Here is a 27,795-nt window from a genome sequence, read left to right as displayed (position 1 = left end):
TGCGCAAGAACCCACAACCATTGGCTCTCCATGGTTTAAAACCTTCCTGACAAAACAGGTCTAATATCCTCAGCTTACTTTATGCGCTTTGATTGAGGGGATCCAGTGAAATATGGTAGAAAATACTGTATGTTGCAACAAACTGTCACAAGTGCACCCTGCCAAGGGCCTCCCCCTGCGTGTGAACCCCGACGTCGCATTATAGACTGTTGATCTGTTTGAACTGTAACATCTATGACTTTATTTTAAGTTCACTGAAATTTGTGATGGAGAAGACACATTCTGCTGCATGTCCAAGGTTATAAGACATAAGGCATTGCAGAGTTCCAGTGACCTGGCTGCAAGGAGCTACCTTACCCTGTTGTTGGCACACATAGTGCAGGGTTTAACTGCCTCACTCATAAAATTACCGGACACCAAAAGTGAACCCCCTCATGTGAACCTATGCCAAGCTTCCAGGTTGACACTGGGCAACATGCCTACATTCAGTCAATGAGCCCCCCCTTTGGCTTGGAACCCATGAAACATAGGCCTTCGTTGCACCACTGCATTAACACAGTGAGCCCGGCTGGAGGATCCTACGTGACGTGACGTCCCGCTCTTTTGGAGCAGCACCATCTTGCTGTCCATAATATCCGTTCTGATGTAAGTTATATAATATCCGGTACCATCAAACGCCAAGTTTGACCTACCCCTATCCATAGAGTACGGATTAAGAAACACATTTTATGTATTCTCTTGAATACACAAGCCACGAACCGTCTGGCCAATTGCGAGTGTCCATATCCACTGCATGAATTTATATTTCTACACCAGAATTCCATAGTACAGTATCTTTGGTTATGCTGACCTAGTGATCGTCCCACTACCTCGGCTTTATCCTCCTTGCGGTTGTTCATGACCACCGTTGTTTTGAAACTAAGACGATGTCAATGTTATTCCAGGTATTAGCCTTTATCAAGTGGCTCTGACTATTCGTATGTACGAAGATATCAACAGCTTCTAGAAAATATATCAATATTATCAGCAGAGACTCCTGAAGAAGGCGGTTTTCTGCCGAAACGCGCGTCAAGTTTTTTTATGATTGAATTTCCAGTACTTTTTATGCCATTAACCTATGTGATTGTATTGTTTTCTGCAAAGTGTATGATTTATAGGATATATACTGATTTGTAACACTTGTGTCTGTTTTTAATGAATTATACTTTTACCTCATCATATAGCTTGTTTCTCTATATGATTTTTATTTATACTTATTAAATATATATTTGTATACAGCCTATTTTTCGTTCCTTCTTCACACTACTGGTTCTGGAATAATTGGTCATTTACTTTGCTGATGTCCTAGGATTTTTACCCACATAGGGGTTAACACAGTGAGCAGCCTTTTGACAACACTGGTAAACCCGGGCAAACTCTGACAGGCCTTTGCTTCCCTAATTTTTTTTACATTTGCTGTGATTCAGCGCAGGGTAAGGACATTCGCAAAGTATGTAAGACCCCCAGAAAAACACATGTTGAGTCGGTGACAGATTTAATGAATCAAAGAACAAGAGGCTGGGTAAAGCACTAGACAGAGATATTTGTTACTTGAGATGCACAGTCCTGTTCCTAAATACCACATTCTTCTATTTCATCCACTAACTGCCCCAAAACTGCTGATAGTCTTTGCACTAAGATGCAAATAGACAGTGCAAAGCTGCATCATACATTTTGGCCCCTGACTCGACCAATAAAAAGAACAATACAAATTCATGCATTTTTATCAGTAGCGTGTATACACTATGTATTGGCTCTGCCTTTCAAGACCACAGCGATTCTCCCACCTAGATTTTGATGTGCCGCTAGCAGGCAGGTGACCGATAAATATTACGATCATAAGTGCCTACAAAGCTTCCATTGATAAGAAAAACAGTCACGGTTACTAGAACAGTATGTCAAAACACACATCAAGCTCTTTTCCCTTACTGTGTGTTTTCATAGAGTGCATCTTCGGGGTCCACCACCAAGTTCTACATGCCTATTGCTTACCACCCACAGCACAAACAGATGGAAGACCAAACAAAATCATTACATACATGATAAAACTAGTACTGGGCACCAGAGGCCAGACCACTGATTGTGATCACCAAGTACGAGGTCTTCTCAATTACTGGTATACCATGAAAGCTTCATACATATCCTCATAGCCGAGTTTCTCCGTACTGAAATAAAATTGCGTCCACTAAACTAGACTCCTGCAGTCCCTCCAACAGACTGTCAAACAATCTACTGCACCCAAATTCCTTGCACCTAGATACTGCAGAGGAATTACCACTCTCCTTGACTAATACAGCTGCAGCCACTTGTAAGACAGCCCCGTCTGACTTAGATCTCCGGCCCGGAACACACAGAAAAAATACCAGGCAAAGACAACATTTACCAGGCAATACCACAGCCCATTCGCCTTCTTGAGCTGTAGCCTAGTCGTGCCCCCAACATTCAGCGCTCGTGCTTCCCGCATTCACTGAGGAGCCAATTCCATTGCCAACCTTCACAAGAGATCTGTCTTGTTTGGTTTATAAATAGTGGGAATAGTGCCCAGAAGACAGGACCTGACTCTGCCCCCGCGAGGTCCACGCTGTTGGCCAAGCTCTGATGCCTCCTGTGGCCCCCCGTGTCTGCCCCCCAAATGGACAGGTCAGTGGACCCGTCAGGATCTAAACCCGTGGCCAAGGGGTCAGACCCTGGTCTCTCGACTCAGTGCAGTAGACAGTGCCATTAGGACTGAGGGAACATGGCAACACAACTCAACGGCGGGTCGAGGTCCAGTGAAGGTAGGGCACGGTTTCAATCACAGGCGTAGTTTTCAGTCTTATTTTTGCTGTGCAAGCATTGATTTATAGCTACCCGTTCTGTTAGCGTACCCTAAAAGTTAGGTTAAACTAAAGTCTGTTCTCTGGAATCTACTCCTTGCGAGTAGATGATCCCCCTGTTGATGTTTTCTGACGACACGCTATTATTTTGAAGACACAGCAGGGCCTCCAAAAGGCCATTGGAGTCTTTGAAGCTTTCTGCAATGACCATGGTCTTGTCATTAATACATCTAAGACAAAGTTCATGGTCCTACACAAAAATAAATACGCCAGAGGGAAGGTGGTTATGGATGGGGTTCAACTGGAGCAGACCCAAGTATTTAATTATCTGGGCATAACCTTATCATCCAAATTAGACTGGAAACAGTACACCAACCAGCTGGTCACGAAGCACGCACAATTGACAGGAGCACTCACTAAGGAATTTTATTTATCTCATACCAGGCCAATCACCCCGGTTTTAAAGATTTATGACGCCAAAGTTGGGGCAGCAGTTCTTTATGGGGCGGAACTGTGGGGGCTCAGTAACTTAAAAAGGTTGACGGGTGCGCAAAATAAATTTTTGCGCAACATCACAGGCTTACCGGCTTCCACTCAATTGATCCCTCTCCACTATGATCTAGGGTCTCATGGCCTCGAGGATATGGCCAGATATAGATCGGTTGCCTACTGGAGGAGATTATCGGTCACCCCAGCACTCTCCCAGTATGCACGGGCCTTCCTCGAGGTGAGAGACTCCGATAAGGCCCATAAAATACTATGGATGAGGGAGGTAAAAGCAATATACAAGGCTATGGGATTATCTCCATTGTGGGATGACCCAGTAGGGAATCCCTTTCCACCTAGAAAAACATTTCGAGACCTGTACTGGAACATGCTTGAGGCAAAGAGATTTGGCCGCTGTATTGAACCATCTTTTACGGCAGATTTCCTAGAACTTAAGCATTCTCCGGCCTTTGAGGCTTATTGGGATTGGATTACCATCCCAGAGGACAGGAAGAAATATCATCAGATTAGGGTGGGGACATTACCACTAAATGCTCTCATTGCAAAATGGCGTGGGGGACAAGGTTCGGCCTGTCCCTTTTGTCCCGATCAGCGGGAAGTCATTGGGCATGTTCTCTTTGCCTGTCCAGAATATAAGGTACCTAGGAGATCTTGGTTAAAACCTATTTGTGTCCAGTTAGGTCTCAAAACGGGTTGTGAGACTGTCAGGATCTTATGAACTGACAACTCCCAAGCCGTAGTTATAGCCATAGCTAAATTCCTCCACTGGATGTGGATAATTCGGGCCCGTAAAATGAGCCTACAGTAATTACGGCCTATGACATCTGAGACTGTAAAATGTACTTAGTGACTAATGTACCTAGTGATGAATTTTAAAATATTTTTTAATGAATGAAATGAATTATATATCCATGTTTTTTTCTTCTTTTTAACATAACTTATTTAATGACTGTAATCTACGGGTTTTATGTTTGGCGGTAGGCCAATAATTGTTATTCGAGAGTTGAAGTGACAAACTGTGGATTTTACTAGCTGTCAATGAAGGGTAATTTTTAATTTTAAATTGTAAAATTTTTTGAAAATGCCCAAGGCTGCAACTGTCTTTTATGATTGAAAAAATCGAAATAAAGATTTTTTGAATTTGAGTAGAGGATGTGGCGTAACGGCCCGAACTGCCAACTTTGGAACTGCTGAACCGGGTTCGAGTCTTGGCATCGGGTCAACATCCCGTGATTCTGGGCGCATAAGCAGGCAGTTCAGAGGGTAGGCCTACCCTATGTACCCGTCTTGATGAGGGCAGAAATCTGGCTTCTGACTCCGCAAAACAAAACACTGTGTCCCTCACAGCAACAGGCCCACGCGGTCTGGGGCCCTGGAACCGGCACAGTAGAACAGCAGAGGGGGAAGGGGCCTTGCGATGCTAGCGCCCCCGCGTGCTAAAACAGTCCCACGTGGGCTGTGGCCCAGGGATGACAAGCAGCTACCGTCCCTGCATTGAAAAAGCTAAAGTGGAGGATCGCAGTAAAATCGGCTCACAACGGCCGGAATCCTGAGACCCCCCCCCCCCCATCGCCGACCTGAGCGGAGGCCCCCCCCCACCGTCAACACACCCAGGGATACATCCGGCCGGTACCCTGCCCTCGCTCAGCGGCGTGGCAGAGTTCTAGCCAGGGATGAGGGGGCCTGTGCCCCCCAGGAGCTGACCTAATCCCCAAACAATGGCGGACCGCAGCTTCGGCAATGGCCGGGCTAAGCAGCCCTGCCTAGTGAAATTTGAAGGGGGGGCTAACGCACTCACCCAGTAAAGGTAGGCGAGACGAGAGCAGGCGTGGGAGTCAGGGCCCAGAAGGTGCTAGCGGGGGGCGCATCCCCCTGCGAGGCGGGAGCTACGAAAGGCCATACACGGAGGGAAGCTCCGCTATCCATCCCCACCCGAGACCACGCGGGCAAAAGCAACCGCGACCAGCAGCAGCGGCGACCCTGGGGCCCAAGGTGGGCCGGGTCCTGGCCGGTGCCTACTAATTGCTCTGCCTGCATTTATTTAAATGCCCCCTCCCAAGTCACAGCCCCGGTCACGACCAGGGGAGGGGTGCCACGCCTGCTACCCTTGTCCCCCAAGAGCTGTCTCCCCCCCCCTTCCCTCCCCCCCCTCCCCCGCCCCCTCCCCCCCGCCCCCCCCCCCCCCTCCAAGGTGGATCGCAACCACGGCATGGGCCAGGCACGGCCACCCAGCCTCGACGGAGGGAGCACAGCACTCACCGCAAGTAACAGCGGATCCCGGGGACACGACCCAAACGACGTCAGGGCAGCAGGAGAAAGAGGGGGATCAGTGGGCTGGAGAGGTATAAGTACCTCTCCCCGCCCTCTCCTGCCCGTAAGTGACGCAGGCCTGGGGGACCCTTGAGAGTCCCCCCAACACTGGGAGGCTAACTGTGTGCCATTCTGTGGCACTAAGGGGGGGCCACCCTCTTAGGAGGGCCCCCTTCGTGGGCCCGGGGCAGCCCTGCAATGTGTATTGCCATCTATCCTCATGTTTTTGGCTCTACGTGCCTGTCCCTTTTTCACACTGTTCGCTTCACATTCTGTCCTGCTGCCTATGCCTGTTTTCTTTATTAGCACTTTTCCCTCTGCCACGCACTCTATCCTGATACCTTTCCTTATGTTCTCACTAATATCTTTCCTTTTGTGTCTGCATGCACATAGGGCAAAACATATGGACGCGCTCTGCCTCTAGTTCCCATATAACAAACTGATGCCATGCAGCGCTGTTTACTGTCTGCGAGAAACATTCCTTTTCTATCCTCATAAGTGCTGCGCCCAGTCCAACGGCCGACGGCACCACTACCTCGGGAGTGCTGCCGTTGGACGTTCCAGCTGCACCTGCGCAATGGAACGTTCAGCACTGGAGCTGGACGTTCCATAGCAGCTAAGGTGCTAATCTATCACACCAACTATTGTGTGTTCTAAATTGGCCGCTAAAACACGCTTGTTTTGGTTTTGATACCTCAAGCTGCGCCTTTACCCCTCCCTTAAAGCTTCAATGACAATTACAAACAGCCAGACTAAAAGGCGCCTTTAGCGCATCTAGCAGTTATAATTCCTGTTTGCCAATATCACAACACTTGTGGAACGTTGAACACCAGTGCCACAAATACCAAAAAATAATATTACAATGCATTCTATTATAGTCACAAAGCTACAATTACAATTTTGTCAGTTGCCATTACCCTACACAGCAGCACAAGCCTTATGCTAATACGCTAATGAATCTGGTATTTTGCCTCTAAATACTGGTTATTTCTTCAACCCTTTGCACAAGGTAAACACCTGTTTTAAGCACTTGTAACCCTCATTTCCAGGAACATTTATAACACATACTAAACACATTATAGTTCACCTGATGCTTCTAGCCTCTCTTTACTCTCCCCTCCTCCAGCCTAGCTGTCCCTGTCTCTTTAGCCTGCAATTTTCCCTGCCACTTATCCTTATATTTTTGACTCCGTCTGCCTGTTCCTGTGCCACGCACTCTGTCCTGCCACCTAACCTCATGGTGTTCCCTCACTGTGCCTGTTCCTCTGCCCTGCACTCTATCTTGCCACCTATCCATATGTTATTACCTCAACGTGCCTTTTACTTTGCCCCTCGCGCTGTCCTCCTAGCTATACGTACATTTTAACTTCACCTTAATTTACAGTCTAGAACGGGGAACATCCTTTTCAACGCGGATGTTACCCCGCAGTGCTTTTACGACGCGTCCTTTACAACGCAAGTCGTAACCACGACTTGTGCTGGAGGGCGCTAAAGGATAAAGAATAGTATATTTACTATTCCAACACCTTCCCTACTATCCACGGGGACTGGTGTTAGAATAGTAAATTATACTATTTGCGTTGTTAAAGACGCGTTGTAAAGGCACGCGTTGAAACGGTATGCGTTGTACCGTCATACATCTATCTAGAACACACTCTGTCCTGCCACTATTCCTCATGTTTTTAGCTCGCTATACCTATCTCTCTACCCCCGAATAAGTCCTGCCACCTAATATTAGGTTCTTCACTTGCTGTGCTTTTCATCTGCCCCGCACTTTATCATAACAGCTGTTCTTACTTTTTTCAATTAGCGTCCCTGTCACTGTGTCCTGCACTCTCTCCTACCACTTTTCCTCCTGCTTTTCACTCCCCGTGGCTGTTACTCTGCTTTGTCCTCTATCCTCACAATTACACTTATTTTCTACACTCACTATGATTGTCCCTCTGCCTTGCACTCTGTCCTGCTACCTTCTTAACCTCTTGGCTGCTAGGCGTTTTCCCGCTGTGTGCTGGAAAATTCTTGATGCCATATATTCATGACGAGCTCAGCTCGTCATCAGCACACGACACCCGTGGGTGATGACGAGCTGAGCTCGTCATCAGCATCGAAAGGGTTAAAGAGGCTGGGAACCTACAAAACGGCTCTGCACATGCCTCACTTATTCGCAACTTACAACTGAGTCACTGTGAAATCATACTGAGCCTTAGGCCTCAAGCTTAGGGGGCGCACTGGGACGCTAACACTTCATGAGCTCACTTAAAACATTACCAAGATAGCTCCCGCAAAGGAACTCTTTCTGTAAATGTTGTATATTGCAAAAAACAACGATGTGTGTACTGGTGGCCTTCAGTCCTTTCCTTCAATGTGTACAACGCGAGTAAAGAGAGGGGGTTAATAAAGTGCTCAAAATGTAAACAGGACTCATCTCAAAAACAACTTGCCTATAAATATAATCTAGGGTTGCTACCTTTCTTGCGCCTTACTCTATAATGTTAGGACATCATGTTTCTACTACGGGCTTGTTATCCGGTGTGTCTGTTCTATTACTTTATTTGACATGCTAGTCCAGCTGGTTCAATAAAATACAAGCATTTGCAATGCAATAGATCTCGCATTTGCAAGAGTTGGAGCTATTCGCATTGTAAATGACAATGCCTTTTATTCATTTGTTTTGAAAACCTGCAAGCGGTGCATAAACGCCCACTTTGTACGTATAGTCCTTGCTTACGAGGGGCGTGGCTTGCTGCCAGCAATGATGGCTGCCTGAACGGGGAGCTCCGCAACCGAGCCCCCATTTATCCTGTTCAACCGGCGCTTGGACCCTCGCCTCCTGCACAGCGGTAGAGGAAGGGACGGCCCTCCCGGAGACCAAAATTCGGAGCGGGCGGACAGCCCGGTGATATGCTGGGGCCCTGCTACGGACTGCCGGGGTGCCATGACAGGCGCACCCAGGATGGCGCCCGCGGCGGCCCGCTGTGGATCGGGCGGAGCTGCACTGGTGGACGTGATGGCGGGCGGCTGTGGCCTCACCTGGAGAGGTGGACACCAATAGAGACGTTCGAAGACCCCTCCGACCTACAAAGCGGTACGAAGGTGCGGCCGGGGACGCCGTCGCTGCGGGCAGTGCCGCGACGCCCAGAGGACCTGGTTGATGCCCCCCTTCCTCCCCACCCCCCAACCCCCCTGGAGCCGTGGCCGCCTTCTGAGGAGATCACTGACTAGCGGAGGAAGGGCTGAGAGCGGATGACCGGCTGCGGAGCAGTGCCCCAAATTCAATCAGCGCTGATCCCGGGCAGCACGGATAGACAGACAGTGTGGAATACACTGGAGCGAGGAGACCTACGCGGATGGGACAGAGCACCGGTGGCTGATGAATAAGGATGGGGATTGCAGCTGCGGGTGTTGCCCAGGTGGCGGAGTGTGCCCCCCCCCCCCACTGGCGCAGCGGAGGACGTCCTTTGGGGGCCCAACCGGGGCTAAGAGGGGTCAAGTAGACGCTAGGGAGACTGCCCGGGGGAGCATAACGCCCGGAGAGTCAGACGGCCGGCGGAACACTTGCGGCCCGCCACACGAGGAACCCTAGCACCTAAGGCCAGGAGTCCGCGGGGAACGATTCCGGATACTTGGGAGCAGACTTGAGAGTACCCGCCTGGCAGCGGTGCGGGGCCCAGCTGATAGCGGCACGAGAAGAGAGGTCTTGAACGGTGCAAGGTTGGGCTCAAGAGGGCCATGGCAAGACTGGAAGAACGCCCTTAGCGGAGATCACACTCATTTTACCGGGGGGCTAGCGGGGGACATAAGTCCTAACTACACATTGGAGCCTGGACCCGGAGTCCTAGGCCTACGGGAGAACCCCGCCCAATTCACCGGGCACGCGAGGAATCTAGTGGCTGGGCCCAAAAAGGTGGTGGACGTGGTGGCTCCTGCCTAGATCAAGCTAGGAGCCGACAATTGAGATCGAAGAGCGAAGGCTAATAACTAGTGCAGTGCCGGCTGCTACTGGCACTGCTCTTAGGCTGTGGACCCGGACATCCGCGTGGGGTTACGCCGTGCTAGCGCATGCCTTGCCGCAACTGCAGTGGAACCTTCCGGACGAGCGGACCGGGAGCGCCGAGGACATATGGCTGTTAGTTGCTGAACCACGCAACATACCCACTGCTCACCCATTGAGGCGGTGCAAGTGCTGGTTGCTGTAAGCGAGATCGACCATGGGGAAACCAAGATGGGGCAAAGGCGGTGCGCAGTCGTCCACGGAGGGAGAGCCCACAGATAGCGGAGAACGAGCTGGGCCCGACACAGTGCAGAACCCTGGCCTGCAGCAGCAGCTGGACAAAATCCTGGCGGCCATAGCTGATTCCCGTGCGGCGCTCCAGCAGGACATTTCGCAGGTTGCCACAGGACTGGGACTGTTGAAAGCTGACCATGGAAAACTGGTGGATTGAGTTAAATTGGTGGAAAGCACGCTGCAAACCATCGAACCAGCCCAAAAAGATCTCGGAGCTGCTGTTACAAACGTGATGGAACGGATAGACGCCCTAGAAAGGAGAGAGGAAGATGCCGAGGGACGTAATAGAAGGAACAACATTTGTGTAGTAGATCTGCCGGAGAAAATCAAAGGGTCGGACATGGTACGGTACCTCGAGGCTTGGATAAAGACAGTGGTGGCACCGGAGGGCCTGTCCACCTTCTACACCTTGAAGAGGGCCCACCGGGTGCCAGCACGGCTGCCTCAACAGGGGAGACCTCCGCGGCCGGTGGTGGCCCGGCTACTACACTTTCGGGACTGAGACCTCATTCTACAGAAGGCACGTGTAGATGGCCCATTCCAGGTGGAAAACAGCAGGGTTAACATCTTCCCGGACTACACCTATGAAACCCAGCGCCGGCGAACCTCTTTTCTGGCCGCCAAGAGGGAATTGCGTAGCGAGGGTATCCAGTACTCCCTCCTATTCCCAGCTAAGCTTAGAATCGTAATGGACTGTAAAACGTGGTTCTTTGGTACCCCGGATGATGCTGTTGCCTGGCTGGAACTGTATAAGGCGGGAAAGGATGATACTGGAAAGGGCGCACTGCTTCCCTCAGAGGGACTGCCGCCGCGACGATCACGACGGAACTGGAGTGGGCGGAGGGGATTGAGGAAGCCTACATCGTCCCAGACTGCTGCGGGGAGGCGAGATGTGTTGGAGGTGGTGTCCACATTGTCGGGAGCGCGGAAGTCCCCTTTATTGGAGGGCACGGACTCAGAGAAGGAAGATAACAGATCTGAATCCGAACATTCTGAAACAAACAGTGAGCACCTACCGAAGGTCACTCCGGAGACGGCGGAGGGAATGTTGGACGAGGGGTGACCGGACCCGAGGGGCAGCTCTGGAGGCGGACTTGGAGCTGGTATGGACTCCTGAAGGAGATCTGGTTGGAGGTTTCGGCTCTGGGGTGGTCGGAGGGGGGGGGAGATGCCTGAGGGATTTTATTATAGAGGGCTCGGTTCAACTATGAGGTCTGGTAAAGAAGGGTGGCTCCACGTTTGTGCATAGTCCCCCCTCATCGCCCTTAAGGCATACCCACAGAATCTTCTGTTGGATTTTGTAGTTGTTTGGTAGATATACCGGTTTGGATGGGAACTATATGGGAGATGCTAGGTCCTGTTCTTGGGAGGGTGGGGGGGTTGGGTGTTCGAGGGGAAGTTGGGGAGGGGTTATCACCGATGCAAGCACAGAGACGAGATTACAATTGTGCAGAGAACAGTGGGAGAATGGCTGATCCAGCTAATTTAAGATGTATGGTGAAAAGTCTATGGGTCGCACACTGTTGACCTCACCAGCGGGTGTAACCCTCGAGCATCATGGTAAATGCAGTCTTAAGGCGTGTGCGCCTTTCGTAGCTCTGGACGTGTAACAGGCGAAGTTACAGCACAAACTCTGTACACCGGTGTTTCGGAATTGTTGTTCCTCATCAGCAGAGTGTAGGTTTCTTCAGGGATTACTAGATAGGTTGCCAAAGTATTAACAGGTTTGGTACCCCTCGTGGCGCGAAGATGCGGTGTCCGAACTCGTCAGCTCCAAGGTTCAAGGGAACCATATAAAGTGAAAAGTCTATGGGTCGCACACTTCTGACCTCGCCAGTGGGTGTAACCCTCAAGCATCATGGTAAATGCAGTCTTAAGGCGTGTGCGCCTTTCGTAGCTCTGGACGTGTAACAGGCAAAGTTGCAGCACCAACTCTGTACACCGGTGTTTCGGAATTGTTGCTCCTCATCAGCAGAGTGTAGGTTTCTTCAGGGATTACTGGATAGGTCGCCAAAGTATTAACAGGTTTGGTACCCCTTGTGGAAAATTAATACAGCTAGGTGAACATTATCGGCGCCATCTTGCCCCTTTTCGAGCCCATTCGTGCGCGTAAGCGGCAGCCATTTTGAGCACCATGGCCTCCCTGCCCCTCGCTGATAGCCAGCGCGTCTCTCTCTCTCTTAACCTCGCAAGCATCCCCCCGCACGCTGACAACCCCCCGCTCTCTCATGCCTTGGGTCATAAACCCCTCTTCAGCGCATCTTCACCACAGAATCCCATCCTGTTCCCAGCGCGACACCTCCCCTCATTCCTTTCATGGCCTCAGATCCTTTTGATGCAAACCCCCTTTTCCTGTGTCCCCGTTTGTCTTCCTTGTTCCCAGGCCGCCACCTGGCCCTGCGGATACTGTTTATTACCCCGTACAGTAGGAAGCTTCCCCTCCCCATCAAAAGACCCTCGAGCCGATCAAAGCCCCCACCCTATGAGATCCGATCAACCCCATGCATTCCGTGAATCGGCGGAATGCCCTGCTGTGCGACAACCATCACCTGTTGTGACCGGGGTGGGGAATCCAACTGTAAATGTATGTGGGAACGGGCCTGAAGGGGAGATTCCGAGGATGTTCTTTCAACTATCAAAGTATTGCGAGAATGTGTTATGTGCAATAAAGGTCATAAACCCTAGTATAAGAGGCCAGGCCTCAGAGATGTGGTTAGAGCACCTCGTGACGATACTTGCTGTCTGAATTGATGTGTTCTCCTCCGGAGAGAATAAAATCCTCGTTTCCTGCCTTCCAGTCTCCAGCGCCTGCTTCTTCATTGATTAACATTGGTGGGTCATAGAGGCGATACCGCCGGGCAACATAAAAGGGTCTTTGGTTACTGGTTGTCTTTGAAACCCTTTTTAACACCCTCGTGGCGCGAAGATGCGGTGTCCGAGCTCGTCAGCTCCAAGGTTCAAGGGAACCATATAAAGTGAAAAGTCTATGGGTTGCACACTTCTGACCTCACCAGCGGGTGTAACCCTCGAGCATCATGGTAAATGCAGTCTTAAGGCGTGTGAGCCTTTCGTAGATCTGGACATGTAACAGGCAAAGTTGCAGCACCAACTCTGTACACCGGTGTTTCGGAATTGTTGTTCCTCATCAGCAGAGTGTAGGTTTCTTCAGGGATTACTGGATAGGTCGCCAAAGTATTAACAGGTTTGGTACCCCTCGTGGCGCGAAGATGCGGTGTCCGAGCTCGTCAGCTCCAAGGTTCAAGGGAACCATATAAAGTGAAAAGTCTATGGGTCGCACACTTCTGACCTCACCAGCGGGTGTAACCCTCGAGCATCATGGTAAATGCAGTCTTAAGGCGTGTGCGCCTTTCGTAGCTCTGGACGTGTAACAGGCAAAGTTGCAGCACCAACTCTGTACACCGGTGTTTTGGAATAGTTGTTCCTCATCAGCAGAGTGTAGGTTTCTTCAGGGATTACTGGATAGGTAGCCAAAGTATTAACAGGTTTGGGACCCCTCGTGGCACGAAGATGCGGTGTCCGAGCTCATCAGATCCAAGGTTCAAGGGAACCATATAAAGTGAAAAGTCTATGGGTCGCACACTTCTGACCTCACCAGCCGGTGTAACCCTCGAGCATCATGGTAAATGCAGTCTTAAGGCGTGTGCGCCTTTCGTAGCTCTGGACGTGTAACTGGCAAAGTTACAGCACCAACTCTGTAAACCGGTGTTTCGGAATTGTTGTTCCTCATCAGCAGATTAAGATGTATAACCTGGAAAGTGAGAGGGCTTCACACAACGACAAGACGCCATAAGATCCATACCTATCTAGTTCGCAGGGGGTTACACATTGCATTACTCCAGGAAACACATTTAACGAAAGCGGAAAGTGTAGCGCTACAGCGCAGGTGGAGGGGCGAAGTATATAGTACTATCTACTCAGCTTTTGCTAGAGGAGCGCTGATCTGGATTAGAGCAGGGGTCCCCTTTCAGTTGACTAGACAGATGATAGACCCTGAGGGCCAGTTTGTGGCCATAGAAGGTAAACTGAGAGGTAAGGACATTGCCTTTTGTAGTATATATGCACCAAACGTGGACCAGTTGGGCTTTCTGGTGAGGATATCTGGATCACTGGCGCACTATTTAGCGGGCCCCTTGATGTTGGAAGGAGACTTCAACTCCATTACGGACGTGTCCCTGGATAGATCGCACCCCCCGTTGGCCGACTCTCCGACGCATCGATTGGCCAAGGGCAGGTTAGATTGGCAGACACGTTGGGGATTAGTAGATGGTTGGCGTGCGCAACACCCAAGGGACCGAGATTACTCCTATTTCTCTGGCATGCATGAGCTACATGTGAGATTAGATGTGGTGCTGTGCTCACCTGTGGTACTGCCAGCTATCGTACAGACCAAATATTTAGCTAGAACGTTGTCTGATCATAACCCGCTGCTAGTTACCATACAATGGATGACTGGAATCTCATGTGTCCCTACATGGAGATTACGCCCCGAAACGCTAGATGACCCGCTCTTCCAGGTGGCGCTGGCGGAGGGGATTACCCATTATTTTACAGAAAATGCTGGTTCGACCGCGACGCGGGCCGCGGAATGGGACGCCTTTAAGGTAGTAATGCGAGGGCTCTGTATAGGGAAGTACGTGGGAGTATGGAAAGTCCTGTTAGGGGATTTGGCCACGGCTGAAGATAAGCTACGCCAGGTGGAGCAACTGCGGCCAGGCCACCCCGAACTACAGGAGAAAGTTAGCACGGCAAAGGAGGAGGTGGCTGCGGGAGTGGAGAGATTGCATAGCTTGGACTACAAGGCTTACACGATGAGGGCCCATGCGGAAGGAGACCAGGCTGGCACTTTGCTGGCCTGGCTCACCAACCCTTCAAAAAGAAGCTCCCCCATCCTGGCCCTTGAACCGGAGGAGGGAGAAGTAGTCTACACCCAAAATGAGATCCTGCAGTGTTTCACGCGCTACTACACAGAACTTTATAAAAGTAAGCTTTCGGCCAAAGACCCTGCCATTGATAGTTTCCTGGAAGGAATGCACTTACCGCAACTAGAGCAAGAACAGGCGAAAGTCCTGGGTAGAGACATAGAGATAGGAGAGATCTGCAGTGCCATTAAACATTTGGCCCGCAACAAAACCCCAGGGCTGGATGAGCTGCCCATAGAATTTTATGGGAAGTATGTTGACCTGCTGGCGCTGAAACTTCAGGAACTTTATAGGGAGGCGAAGGTAACGGGGCGTCTGCCACAGTCAATGCGGGAAGCGTTGGTGATCCCATTGTTGAAACCAGGAAGGGAGAGTAAGGATATAGCATCTTACAGACCATTGTCGATGTTAACCACCGACTACAAGATACTGAGCAGTGTCTTAGCGACCCGGTTGTTAAGTTATATGACCAGGCTTGTTCATAAGGATCAGGCTGGCTTCATACCAACACGGAACACGACCACGAATATCAGGCGGTTGGTGCGCGTACTAGAGGAAGACCACCCGAGGGCGCGTCGACCAATGGTGTTGTCGGTGGATATTGAAAAGGCTTTTGAGAGCCTGGAGTGGGAGTATTTGTATAAAGTAATGGGGCGCTTTGGCTTGGGTGGTGATTACCTGCAATGGGCAAAAGTCTTATATACATCAGCAGTGTGAGAGTGGGCACGCTGATATCCTCGCAATATCCGGTAGAACGAGGAACGAGACAGGGATGCTCGCTATCCCCATTGCTGTTCGCCTTGGCAGTAGAACCCCTTGCGGTTACGATGCGAACAGAAGACCACTATGAGGGACTGGAGAGTAGAGACGGTCAACAGTACGTATCGCTATACGCGGATGACCTGCTCCTCTTCCTTGAAGATGCAGACGTGGCGCTGACAGGGGCTGAGAACTTGCTATCGAACTTTGGAGCCCTCTCGGGCCTGAGGGTAAACTGGTCCAAGACATCTATGTTCCCGGTGAGACAGGGGGAGCCCCGTCCCGACATGATCCAAGCAGTGAGGTGGTAACCCACCTGTTTCAAATACCTGGGCGTGCACATCTATCACACAGCAACGGATATGCTGGAGGGTAACGTGGGTCGCGGGGTGAGAGCGCTGAAAGGCAACATGGCCTTTTGGGCCACCCTACCACTGTCGGTGATTGGCCGTATAGCCCTATTAAAAATGATAGCGCTTCCTCGCTTCCTATACTATTTTTGGACACTGCCAGTGTGGATACCGACCTCCACGTTTAAAACATTGAAGTCGTTCATAGTATCTTTTCTCTGGGGCGCAGGCAGACGTAGGGTTGCGCAGGCGACGCTTGTACGACCTAAGGTTGAGGGTGGATTGGCAGTCCCAGACTTCGAGTTGTGTTATCTAGCGGCCCAATTGCCCAATTGCAGATCACGCAGGAAGTGGCAAGAGAATTTAGAGGACCGGACTGTCAGAGAGGCACAGGGATACAGCGCCACGTCCTCTCTTTTATTGCGCTGCAGCAGAGGTTAGACCTCAAGGGACTCTAACGAAAGAGAAAATGCTCAGACTCTGTTAGAATCGCTCTCAGCGCAGCGTGGGAGTGTTGCACCCATATGCTCCTGAAATCCCGCTGGGAATGGTGATGGCGTTACCAAACGGAGGAGATTGGACGCAACTGCAGGTTTGGGGAGAGGCGGGACTCCAGATGCTAGGGGACCTATACGAGGACGGGCTATGTTGCCTTACCAGACGCTCGAAGAGAGGTTTGACCTGCCGAGAGGGGGTTTTTGTTGCACGCGGCGCTGACGAGAGCGATACAGGCGCACTGGCGGGAAGGGCTGATGGAGCCTAAGACGTTGATGGTCTGCCAATATACCATGATGGCGGCAGGGACGTTCAAGGCGGTCACATGCCTATACTCCAGAATGCTCAATATGGGGTTAGCTCCACTGGACTCACTGAAAGGAAAGTGGGAGATAGATATAGGGAAACCCATCCCTGATGTGGCCTGGGCACAGATAGTGAGAAGGGCTTGGAAGAGCACGAGGAACGCAAGGTTTCAGCTAGTGCACTTCTATATACTCCACAGAGCATACCTGACGCCAGGCAAAATCCAGAAATATTTCCAAGTAGCAGAAGCGGCATGCCCAAGATGCACGAGACTTGGGGTAGAAATAGCACACATGTTGTGGTCCTGCCCAAAGATGGGCCTTTATTGGGAGGAAATAGGAAGAACCCTAAATGCGATAACGGATAGACGATTAGAGTTTGATATGGCCGTTAGCATACTACACTGGTTCCCCCACACATCCAAGAATAAGATCACGAGCAAGTTTGTGGATATGGGGCTTATACTAGCGAAGAGGGACATCACGAAGCACTGGAAGGCAGCGGTAGGACCCAGTTACACATGGTAGAAGGGCGAGTTCCTAAAGTGGGCCAGCAGCGAGAGCGCGTTGAGATATCAGCTGACGCGTAGGCGAGACAATGATAAGGAGCTAGAAGCAGCGACGGCGTGGGAGGTCTTAGTGCAGGCACTACGAGAGTATAAGCCGCAAGATGACGGAGCGGGGGGTAGCTGAATGAGGGTAGCCCGAGACAAGACAGGTACATACTACGGTTTAATATATGACGACTCCTGAGCACATATGACAAAGGGAATGGAACAGGTTGTGTGCGTCGGTGATGGGGGGGTGAGGTGGTGAGAGAGGAAAGGTATAGTTTTATAGCAGGGAGTTGGGGGGTTAAATTTAGAAGGACGTCGTTTTACTTTAGTGAACTGAATGTGCAGAGCTAACATATAAACATGCCATGTACTGAACAGTAGATGGGGGGGTTTAGATTGGCTGTAAGAGGTTGACAGGGCAAAGGCTGTGTAAACTGTTACAATGTTTTCGTTTGTTTTTGTACAAAAGCCAATAAACTACGTCTTAAAAAAAAAATAGTCCTTGCTTACGAGAAGCAAGGCTGTCAGTAAAAGAAACTGCCAGCTTTGCTTCTCATAAGCAAGGACTATAAGTACAAATTGCTTGTTGACGCGTTGTTTGCAGGTTTTCAAATGCATAAATAAAAGGCATTGTCATTTACAATGCCAATAGCTCAAAATCTCGCAAATGCGAGATCTATTGCATTGCAAATGCTTGTCTTCTGCCTGCAGGAGGGCGTCCACCCTCAAGCAGTGACGAGATTTATTAAACACATTCATCATTTAGACAGGATACTAGAGAAGACAGCAGACCACTTGTCCCTTTGATTCTTGGAAAGTCAACTCACAAGCGAACGCCCTTCTCAGCATGATTAGAAATAGAGGTAGGACACTTTGTTTCCTCTATCCAGCCTTCTAATTCGAAACAGCTAGCACTTAACGCATTTTATTCAATACAGCTCACTAGCAGACTTTCAGATTCCATGTGCACATGTATGTACCATTTTAAAAGACTATTATGTGATCTCAAACTCGTTTTTTTGTTGTCGGGATTGGTTTTAATTAACCAAAACAAGCTACCACTTGTTATTAAACCACTCATTAAACACTTAAAATAAATGCTGAGTAATCCTAACTCCTCGCCTCTGATTATTTTAATACCGCCTCAATGAGCCTAAGATTGAACATAATGGTTATAAGATTTATTCTGTTTTTAGAAATTGAGCACACGGACCGCAATCCTGTAAAATACTTCCTGGAAACATCATCTTGATACTGCCTTTAATTAGAAAACATTTTCAATTATTTCCTTAATCAGTCTTTCTCTTTTAGGTTGCGCAACTGATGGACATGGGTTTTTCCAGGGCTGATGCTCTGGCAGCACTGCGGGCTTCCAACAACGACATCAACAGGGCTTCCAACTCTCTACTGCAGCACTAATACCGGGTGAAACAGTCACCATCCCTTCACTTCCGTTTGATGACGTTCAGCTGCCAGACATAATGAGAGCCGCAGGTGTATTTGTCCACATGGCGGGTTTGCATTGGAAATTTGATTATGTGACGCATACGGACAACATCCATTATTCCTCTGTTGAAAATAGATCCACAATGATGGTTGGTCTTCATGCACATTTTCAAAATCATACCTCCAGATGGCTGTTGATACTTATTTTTGGGGGAAAATGGTCCTTTTTTAAAAATATTTAAAAATAGACATTGGGATTTGTATTCTCGTTCCTAATCGTGTGTGTGGGGAAAATACGTTCTATTGCCAGAACAAACTGCACTGCGAAGCCAAAATGCAAATGCTGCTTTCTCATATTATGAGGTTCGATACTCTTTTTTGATTCAGGTTTATCAATAAAAATATGTTTAAAGGGAACCTAAAATGCCATTTTGAAAGTGTTTAAATGGAATCAAAATAACCGTGTGGTTAATTTTAATAAATATTCGTCCAGTTTGTCATGTGTTATGTAGATTAGCACATTCAGTGGAGCACTTGGACGGCCAATCACATCCTGAGGATAAAGTCTACAGCGACCTGGTTTGAAGCATACATGAAGCCACAGTCCTTCCCGCAGAAGAGAAAGTGAGCCATACCAATTACCCGTTAAATTGAATTGACTGTACTGGAGCTTACTAAACAGAGCATCTTAGATACTGTGTGATTTGAGAGCCACAGCGCATTGTACTACTAGTACAGGACTATTAGACCTGGCATTCTTGGCATGGGGTTTCCCCCAACTTCTTGCTGACCAGTGCTAAAGTGTTTGTACTCTCTTCTTATGACAAGGGAGAAATGGCTGATACCCAATTGGCATATTTGATTTACTCATATGTCCCTAGTTAAGTGGCACTACCTGTGCCCAGGGCCTGAAAATTAAATGCTACTTGTTGGGCCTGCAGCACTGATTGTGCTAACCAGTTAAGTAGCACTTTAAACATGTCTCAGGCCTGCAATTACAGCCTGTGTATGCAGTTTTAAACTCCATTGCAATCTGGCAAAATAAACCTGTTTGCCAGGCCCAAACCTTCCTTTTTAGGTCTCGCCTGTCGATGCGCATGCGCATCGAGCAAGCGAGACTATAGGGGCTCATCGACTCTTTATCTAACTTGCAAGGAATCGTGGCGATTCCTTGCAGTGCCCGTGACTTTTAAGGTCAATGCGCATGCGCATTGAGCTTATGCGCATGCGCATTGACCTTAAAAGCGCGTGCGCGTGCACGTCCGTCTTTGTTTACCCCTCCGCCCCCTCCCGCCGTGTCGCATTTCTCCTCCCCCTCCCCTCTCTTCCTTCCGTCTTCCTGCCGTGTCGCACCTCTCCCCTCTCCGCCCCCTCCCCTGCCCGCCCCCTCCCGCCGTGTCGCATTTCTCCTCCCCCTCCCCTCTCTTCCTTCCGTCTTCCTGTTTTCGAAGCAAGCTTCCCGTCCCTCTGCTGCACTTCATCACAATCTGCCTCCTCGGAACGACCCTCTTGAAGGCCTGTCTCCCGCTGCCTCGTTCGCCCGCAGCCGCAGCCTGCCCGGCTCATCAATATTTATCAAAGGCAGCCGCGCATTCTGCAGCTTCCCGCCTTTTATTGTTGCCCATATTTCCACTTTATTGTCTTCTCAGTCCGTGCATGGGGCAATCGGTCCCTCTTGATTCGATATTATAAATCTGCCGGAGATGCGTCTCCTTCAATGTAATCACAGACGGATATACGATAAATCCAGTTCCCTGTGGACTTCCAGCGCGCCCGAGCCTCTCGGAGCGTGTGCCCACCGCTGCGCCGCCCTTGTAGTACCCTCCCCTTCCCGCCGTGTCGCATTTCTCCTCCCCCCTCCCCTCTCTTCCCTCCGTCTTGTCTTGTGAGTCTCTGTAACTGTACCCCGCCTTTCACCCATCCTGTAGTCATGTAAAACAACTCCTCGGGTTACAGCTCCTGTTTCCGAGATCTTTCTGTAACTCGTGCCACTTTCTTTTATTTAATGTTCGTGCCTTTCTTCCCATGCATAGGGTTGGCATAAGCGCTGCACATTTTAGGAAGCAGTATAACAAAGCATAATGTTTAGGGTTAAACACCATTCAAGCAAGCAGTGTGACGTAGCATCGTGTTCCCTGTTTCCCTCGCTCCAATTCCCTATAGTATTCCCTCTCCCCCATGCCCTGTCATTCCCTCTTCAGTTGTGTCGCAGCGATTTAAACATGTCTTAAACGCAATAAGCACTATGCAAGCCAATACATTACATAAAGTGACATCTTCCCCGCGCCGCTTCTGTGTACCTTTTCCCTTCAGATGCAGCGCTTTGACCCTATCTACATGCGGCATAAGCACTATCTATGCAAACTGCTGACAAATTACATCGGGTTCTCCTGTTCCCTCTCTCCAATTTCTTCTCTCATTCCACTTGTTTCTCCTCACCCCTACTGCTTCCTTAAAGTACTACGGTGCACTAAAAATGTAGGGCAACTTTCGTGCCGTATAAGCAGCCAACGTGACATAACTCCTTTCTTCCCTCTCTCCGGCTCCCTCCTGTGTCTACTCCTTCTCTTGCTTGCCCCCGCTCTGCGCATGCGCCAACTGTTAGCAAGCGTTTTTATTAACAAAAGGAAAACATAGTCTAGTCTGGGAAACACAGAGGCGGGTAACAAGGGGATCCTCTAGCAGCCATGAGTGCATGAAGCTCCCCACACACTCCAGACCCAGATGTGTATGATTGCGACAGAGATGACGCGAAGAGGCTAAACATTAAGACGTCACACGGGTGCTGGATCTGAAGATACGGGAAGGGAGCATACCAACGAGATTCATGCTGAAATAGAAATGTAAACTTTCAGCGCCGATCAAACCATTCAAAAATGTCTCCCTTGCAATGCCTGGTGCGAGAGTGAGTCTTTGTATGTCAGAGACTGACAGAGACGTGGTAACATTGGCGAACCCAGGGGCTTTAAGTGGGCCGGGTTCTGCCGGTGCTCAACAGCTGCATGTCTAAAAACCAGGTGCCAGACTACTGCAAGCTTCCATCCACACGCAGGCTCTCCTGCACACCAACGTCATTCTTTTCGTGTGACCCGCCACAGACCGACCTTTCTACAGGGCTGAGGAGGGGGTGGGGGCAGCAGGGCGTCCTTTGCAAAAGGTTTTAAACTGTACAGTAACCCCATTCCATCACTCGCCTCACTCTTCCCTTGTCACCCCACTCTCTCACTTGCTCCTCTCATTTGCTTTGCTTCCCCACCATGTCCTCTAACGTGTGCCTTCCCCTCCCCTCCCCTCCCCCGCGGCTCACCCCACCTCTTCTCGTTTTCCCCTCGCCCTCCCCCTCCTCCCTCAGCGCTCTCCTGCACACCAACGTCATTCTTTTCGTGTGACCCGCCACAGACCGACCTTTCTACAGGGCTGAGGAGGGGGTGGGGGCAGCAGGGCGTCCTTTGCAAAAGGTTTTAAACTGTACAGTAACCCCATTCCATCACTCGCCTCACTCTTCCCTTGTCACCCCACTCTCTCACTTGCTCCTCTCATTTGCTTTGCTTCCCCACCATGTCCTCTAACGTGTGCCTTCCCCTCCCCTCCCCTCCCCCGCGGCTCACCCCACCTCTTCTCGTTTTCCCCTCGCCCTCCCCCTCCTCCCTCAGCCATCGCTCCCATCTCTCTTTGATCTGAGTGAAACTATTAATGGGGTCTCTTAAAGAAATGCACAGGATTCTCTGGCAGCAGTATATTTTAAATTGTACACCAAAATTCATCAAGTTGTATACTGGTAGGGTCTCTTTGTAACACTCACACTCACTCACCCTCACCCTCACTCACCTTCACCCTCAACCCCTCACCCTCACTCACCCCCCCTCACCCTCAACCCCTCACCCTCCCTCACCCTCACTCACCCTCAACCCCTCACCCTCACTCACCCTCAACCCCTCACCCTCACTCACCCTCAACCCCTCACCCTCAACCCCTCACCCTGAACCCCTCACCCTCACTCACCCACACTCACCCCCACTTACCCACACTCACCCACCCTCACTCACACTCACCCCCACTCACCCTCACTCACACTCACCCACCCTCACTCACCCTCACTCACCCTCACCCTCACTCACCCTCACCCTCAACCCCTCACTCACCCTCAACCCCTCACCCTCACCCACCCTCAACCCCTCACCCTCACTCACCCTCAACCCCTCACTCACCCTCAACCCCTCACTCACCCTCACTCACCCTCAACCCCTCACTCACCCTCAACCCCTCACTCACCCTCACTCACCCTCACTCACCCTCAACCCCTCACTCACCCTCACTCACCCTCACTCACCCTCAACCCCTCACCCACCCTCAACCCCTCACCCACCCTCAACCCCTCACCCTCACTCACCCTCAACCCCTCACTCACCCTCACTCACCCTCAACCCCTCACTCACCCTCACTCACCCTCAACCCCTCACTCACCCTCAACCCCTCACTCACCCTCAACCCCTCAGCCTCACCCTCACTCACCCTCAACCCCTCACCCTCACTCACCCTCACTCACCCTCATGCTAAAGATTTACAAAAAAACCCATAAACAATTCTAAAAGCACTAACTCTAATGCTGCGAGACCTATTGCATTTCTAATGCTTGTTAATAAATATAAGTCACCCAAGGGTAGGCCAGTGGCGGCTCCTTCGCTAAGGCGGAGGAGCGTCGCCCCGCTGCCAGAAATCAGCAAAAGAATAAAATGATAATAACGGAATGTTATTATCATTTTATTTTGACCTCCTGCTGTGGCAGTGCATGAGGGGGCAGATAGAGCTGCAGGGGAGGAGTGGTAGAACACTCCTGTGCACAATGACTGTTTGGTCGGTCCTCTTGGGCTACCCAAAACAGTCATGCACACTTTCCCCCTTCTCCATGACTGCTGCATTACAGCCTTCAGGGAGAACATGCCAACCCATACAGCTCCTGGCTGAGTGCCGTGCCATGGCGCTCAGACCAATCACAACGCTGCATTGCAGCGTTGGGATTGGCTTAGAGGTGGGAGCCTGGCTGCCTGCTTCATGTTCCGACCTGGACTTGGACACAGGTGAGCAGGAGAGAAGATGCGGGACCCTGCAGCGGAGGAAAGGTAAGTGTCATTGTTTTTTATTTTTTTCCATGCAGCCATCTCCCCCAACCACAAGCTGTACCGGTCACCCCCAGGGGTAGGCCCTGGACAATCTAGAGGGCAGGGTGTAATGTATTTAAAAAGTTGGACATGTACTTTTAAGCTTTACATGTACTAGTAGCAAGGCTGGACTGGTAGTACCGGGCATCGGGCATTTCTCTGGGAGGCTGGAAAGGTGGGGGAGGGGGGCAGTTTTGTTAGCAAGGGCCATTTTTGTAGCAGTGCAGCCGTTTTGAAAGCACCCCCTGGAGAGTTCCTTCTATAGCCAGTAAATTTCAGGAAACCCTAAGTGTCAAGACAACTCAGGTGATTAATGTACCTTCCAGAGAGAGCAGAGTTTTGTCTAGTGGCAGTTTTGACTCATCTAAGATAGCTCAGAAGATCAATATGCCTGCTGCAAAGGACGTGTACCATGCAAATCATAGAACAGTATTTTATGTGCATAGCTTAGTGAGTTACTTTTTTGTCACAAATACCCTTTTGTTACTGTACAGTTCATAAGTTACAATCATAATCTAGCACAGTGAGCTATGAAGTCTCATCAAAGAGCTACATGCAAACTACTTGGTACTGGTTAGATAGTTACATATTTTTTGAAGTGTCATTATTCTTTTTTTTAGTAGAAATACATTCTTATCAGTAAATGCAAACCTAACCACTGTGTTACATTCTGAATCCTGGGATTGGGCTTCTCCATACCAGGCACTCTTAAAAATGCCATCCAGTATGGATGACATGTCAATCCTTCACCTTCTATTTCCCTTTGTCTTTGTAACATTTTCTGTGCACTGATTTACCACATATTATTCATTGTCTCTGTATTTGTGTGTGATGTAAACTGCTCCAACACCCTACACTGGTATGAGAGGTGCTATAAAACAAATGGAATACATTTGAGAGAGGGGTTATGGAGAGATGAGAGGCACTGTTGAGGGTGATAGTGAATGATTGAAGAGCCAAAATAAAGATTGTTGAATCTTGGTGCACTTTAAGGTCATCATTTAATATGCTTTAAAAGCTGATACAGTTGAATAAAGTCTTGTAGAATGCACCATTTGTGCCCAGATTTTCTTGGGAGGAGAACCCCTTGACACCTTCCTTGTAGTGGTCAAGCACACTTGCTGCATGCACCATACAGGGGCTGGTCTGACAACATTTACTAGGGCTCCTTTGGGTTCCCAGCCCGGCCCTACCTAGTTTTGAAAAGCTCTTAAATTCATTTTTCACTTTTGCAAGGCCCACCTCACCCATTGGATAACATTGGAGTTACCTTATTACATTTATTAAGCAGTAACTTCCAAATGGAAACAGGTAACTCATTGATGTTTGGTGTCTTTGGGATTGTAATGAAAAATCCTAACTTATGGTGAAGTTGGATTTTAAGCTACAGTTTTGAAAATGTCACTTTTAGGAAATTGGCATTTTCCTACCTTATCCATTTGGTGCCTGCAGCCTGTCTCTGGGTCGCATGATTGGGTGTAGTTGACAGTTGGGCTTTGTGTATGCCTCCTAGGCAGCCACTCACAATAGAGAGCTTAGATTTGCCGTGATGGGCCATCACTGGTGGGATGAGAGGAAAGAACTGGGAACAGCCCTACTTATACTTGAAAGGCAGTGTTCTGCCTCCACACAAAGGACTTTTAAGTGATGGGACTACATGTAGCCCCAAAAAACCATTTGCACAGCTTCATGCCGCCCCTGGCGTGCATGTTTTCACCAAACTTTTAACCATTTCTTTATGTATTCCAACTTTTCTCCGTAATCTTTTTCCTTACTCTTAAATCATTGTTTTTCACTGTTCAATCCAAATCCACAAACCAGTTAAAACAGCCAATTTTCAGTTTTCTAATATTCAGACTGTGCCAATCCAGGCCTTCCGTAAGAATATGGATAATTCAACGTTCAACGCAAGCAGTCTTTATTTCATATAAAAACCCAATGCATTTCGGGCCGCTCATGGGCCCTTCTTCGGGGGTCACTACAATAAATAATAATAACGGAATCATTAACACTCTTAAATACAATTGCGACAAAATTTCATTGACATGTTACTTTTTTTACACAGCCTGTCTGCGCATTGCATCCTGTCTTTTCTCTGTCTTTATATCCTTCATGTTAAGCACGCAGAATCCTCTGGTTTCTCCATTTTCAACCTCTTAATCCAGTTATAAACCCTTCCCTGATGGTCCCAGTCTTTCACCCTCCCTTCTCCATTAATCTCCTCAGAACTCTCTTTTATCCATTCAAATGTCCCACAGTAAAAACGTCTTGATATCCCAAAATGAAAAAACATCATGGCTCGAGATGAACATGAAGGATATAAAGACAGAGAAAAGACAGGATGCAATGCGCAGACAGGCTGTGTAAAAAAAGTAACATGTCAATGAAATTTTGTCGCAATTGTATTTAAGAGTGTTAATGATTCCGTTATTATTATTTATTGTAGTGACCCCCGAAGAAGGGCCCATGAGCGGCCCGAAATGCATTGGGTTTTTATATGAAATAAAGACTGCTTGCGTTGAACGTTGAATTATCCATATTCTTACGGAAGGCCTGGATTGGCACAGTCTGAATATTAGAAAACTGAAAATTGGCTGTTTTAACTGGTTTGTGGATTTGGATTGAACAGTGAAAAACAATGATTTAAGAGTAAGGAAAAAGATTACGGAGAAAAGTTGGAATACATAAAGAAATGGTTAAAAGTTTGGTGAAAACATGCACGCCAGGGGCGGCATGAAGCTGTGCAAATGGTTTTTTGGGGCTACATGTAGTCCCATCACTTAAAAGTACATTTTGACTAATGGCAGTGGGGCAAATGCCTAACAACCGTTCTGCACGCAATTGGAAATAAAGGAAAGATAAAAATGGAGAAGAAAAGAAACGTGTTAAAAAAGGTGTGCATCCCTTCACTATTGAAAACTCCACACAAAGGACTACATACCTCCTATAGTTAGTCTGAAGCCAGGACCAGGAAGGCAGGGCACCTGTGCACTTCTCCAGAAGTTCCTCCTATTTTAAGCCAAAACTGAGTATACATATTGGGCCTCACATACCAACTTTTCAGTACACTTCTGGACCTGTAGATCCTCTGCCAGGAAGAAGGACTATTGTGCTGCTGAAATGACTGCCACTCTACTGGACTGTTGCCCTGCTGTGCTGACCTGTTGCCACCTTGCTTAAGTGAGAAGGACTGGACATTCATCTGGTGAACCCAGGACCCCAGTGTGTCTCCAAGGGCTAGTTGGCTGGCCTCCTGACTTGAGACTCTGTGACAGATGACTCCAACAACCTTGACCTCAGCACCCTTACTCTGCCATCTGTGAGTCTGAACCCAGGACCCCAGTGTGATCCATGTGGTGCCACCCCAATCATGGAACCTTGGTAGAGGGCTAAAGGTGCTCTGTGAGCTGCTGGACCCAGCAGAACCGACTCATCTCCTATGCTCTATGGCGCAACCCCAAGCAGAACCAACGCATCGCCTCTGCTGTGTGGATCACTTTGTCTCAAAGACCCACTGCTCGACACATCCTCGGTACAGGCCCTCGCATCCCTTGTCAATGGCAGGCTTGATGATGCCCAACTCCACAATGCAGCCTCGCAGCTCCTCTGAACTGATGCATCGCCCCAACTGCGTGATACATCATCGACGTCGGACTTCGCATTGCAAGTTCTCGTCAACTGAATCCTCAATGATGATGCAGGCCCTCGCACCACATCCTCACCGTATCTTGAAAAAAAAGCATCCCTTTGGCTGGGTGACACATCTTCGATGTGGACCCACGCAACGCTCTGCAAACCATGATTTAAGGTACTTTCTTCAGTGGGCT

At 49.3% G+C, this 27,795-nt stretch overlaps 1 protein-coding gene across 1 annotated transcript in view; it reads left to right on the top strand.

Annotated features, from left to right (window-relative positions):
* Positions 1–19,223, top strand: part of UBAC2 (UBA domain containing 2) — an 873,507-nt gene extending 854,284 nt beyond the window's left edge. Inside the window, exon 9 of the mRNA XM_086934381.1 lies at positions 18,675–19,223. Within this exon, the coding sequence (XP_086790507.1) occupies positions 18,675–18,782 (108 nt within the window). The 3' untranslated portion in view covers positions 18,783–19,223. The remainder of the gene's footprint in view (positions 1–18,674) is intronic.
* Positions 19,224–27,795: the final 8,572 nt, after the last annotated feature.

The sequence above is a fragment of the Lissotriton vulgaris genome, chromosome 8, assembly GCF_964263255.1.
Source record: "Lissotriton vulgaris chromosome 8, aLisVul1.2, whole genome shotgun sequence".
NCBI classification, from domain to species: Eukaryota; Metazoa; Chordata; class Amphibia; order Caudata; family Salamandridae; genus Lissotriton; species Lissotriton vulgaris.
This window is presented reverse-complemented; position numbering and strand designations above follow the sequence as displayed.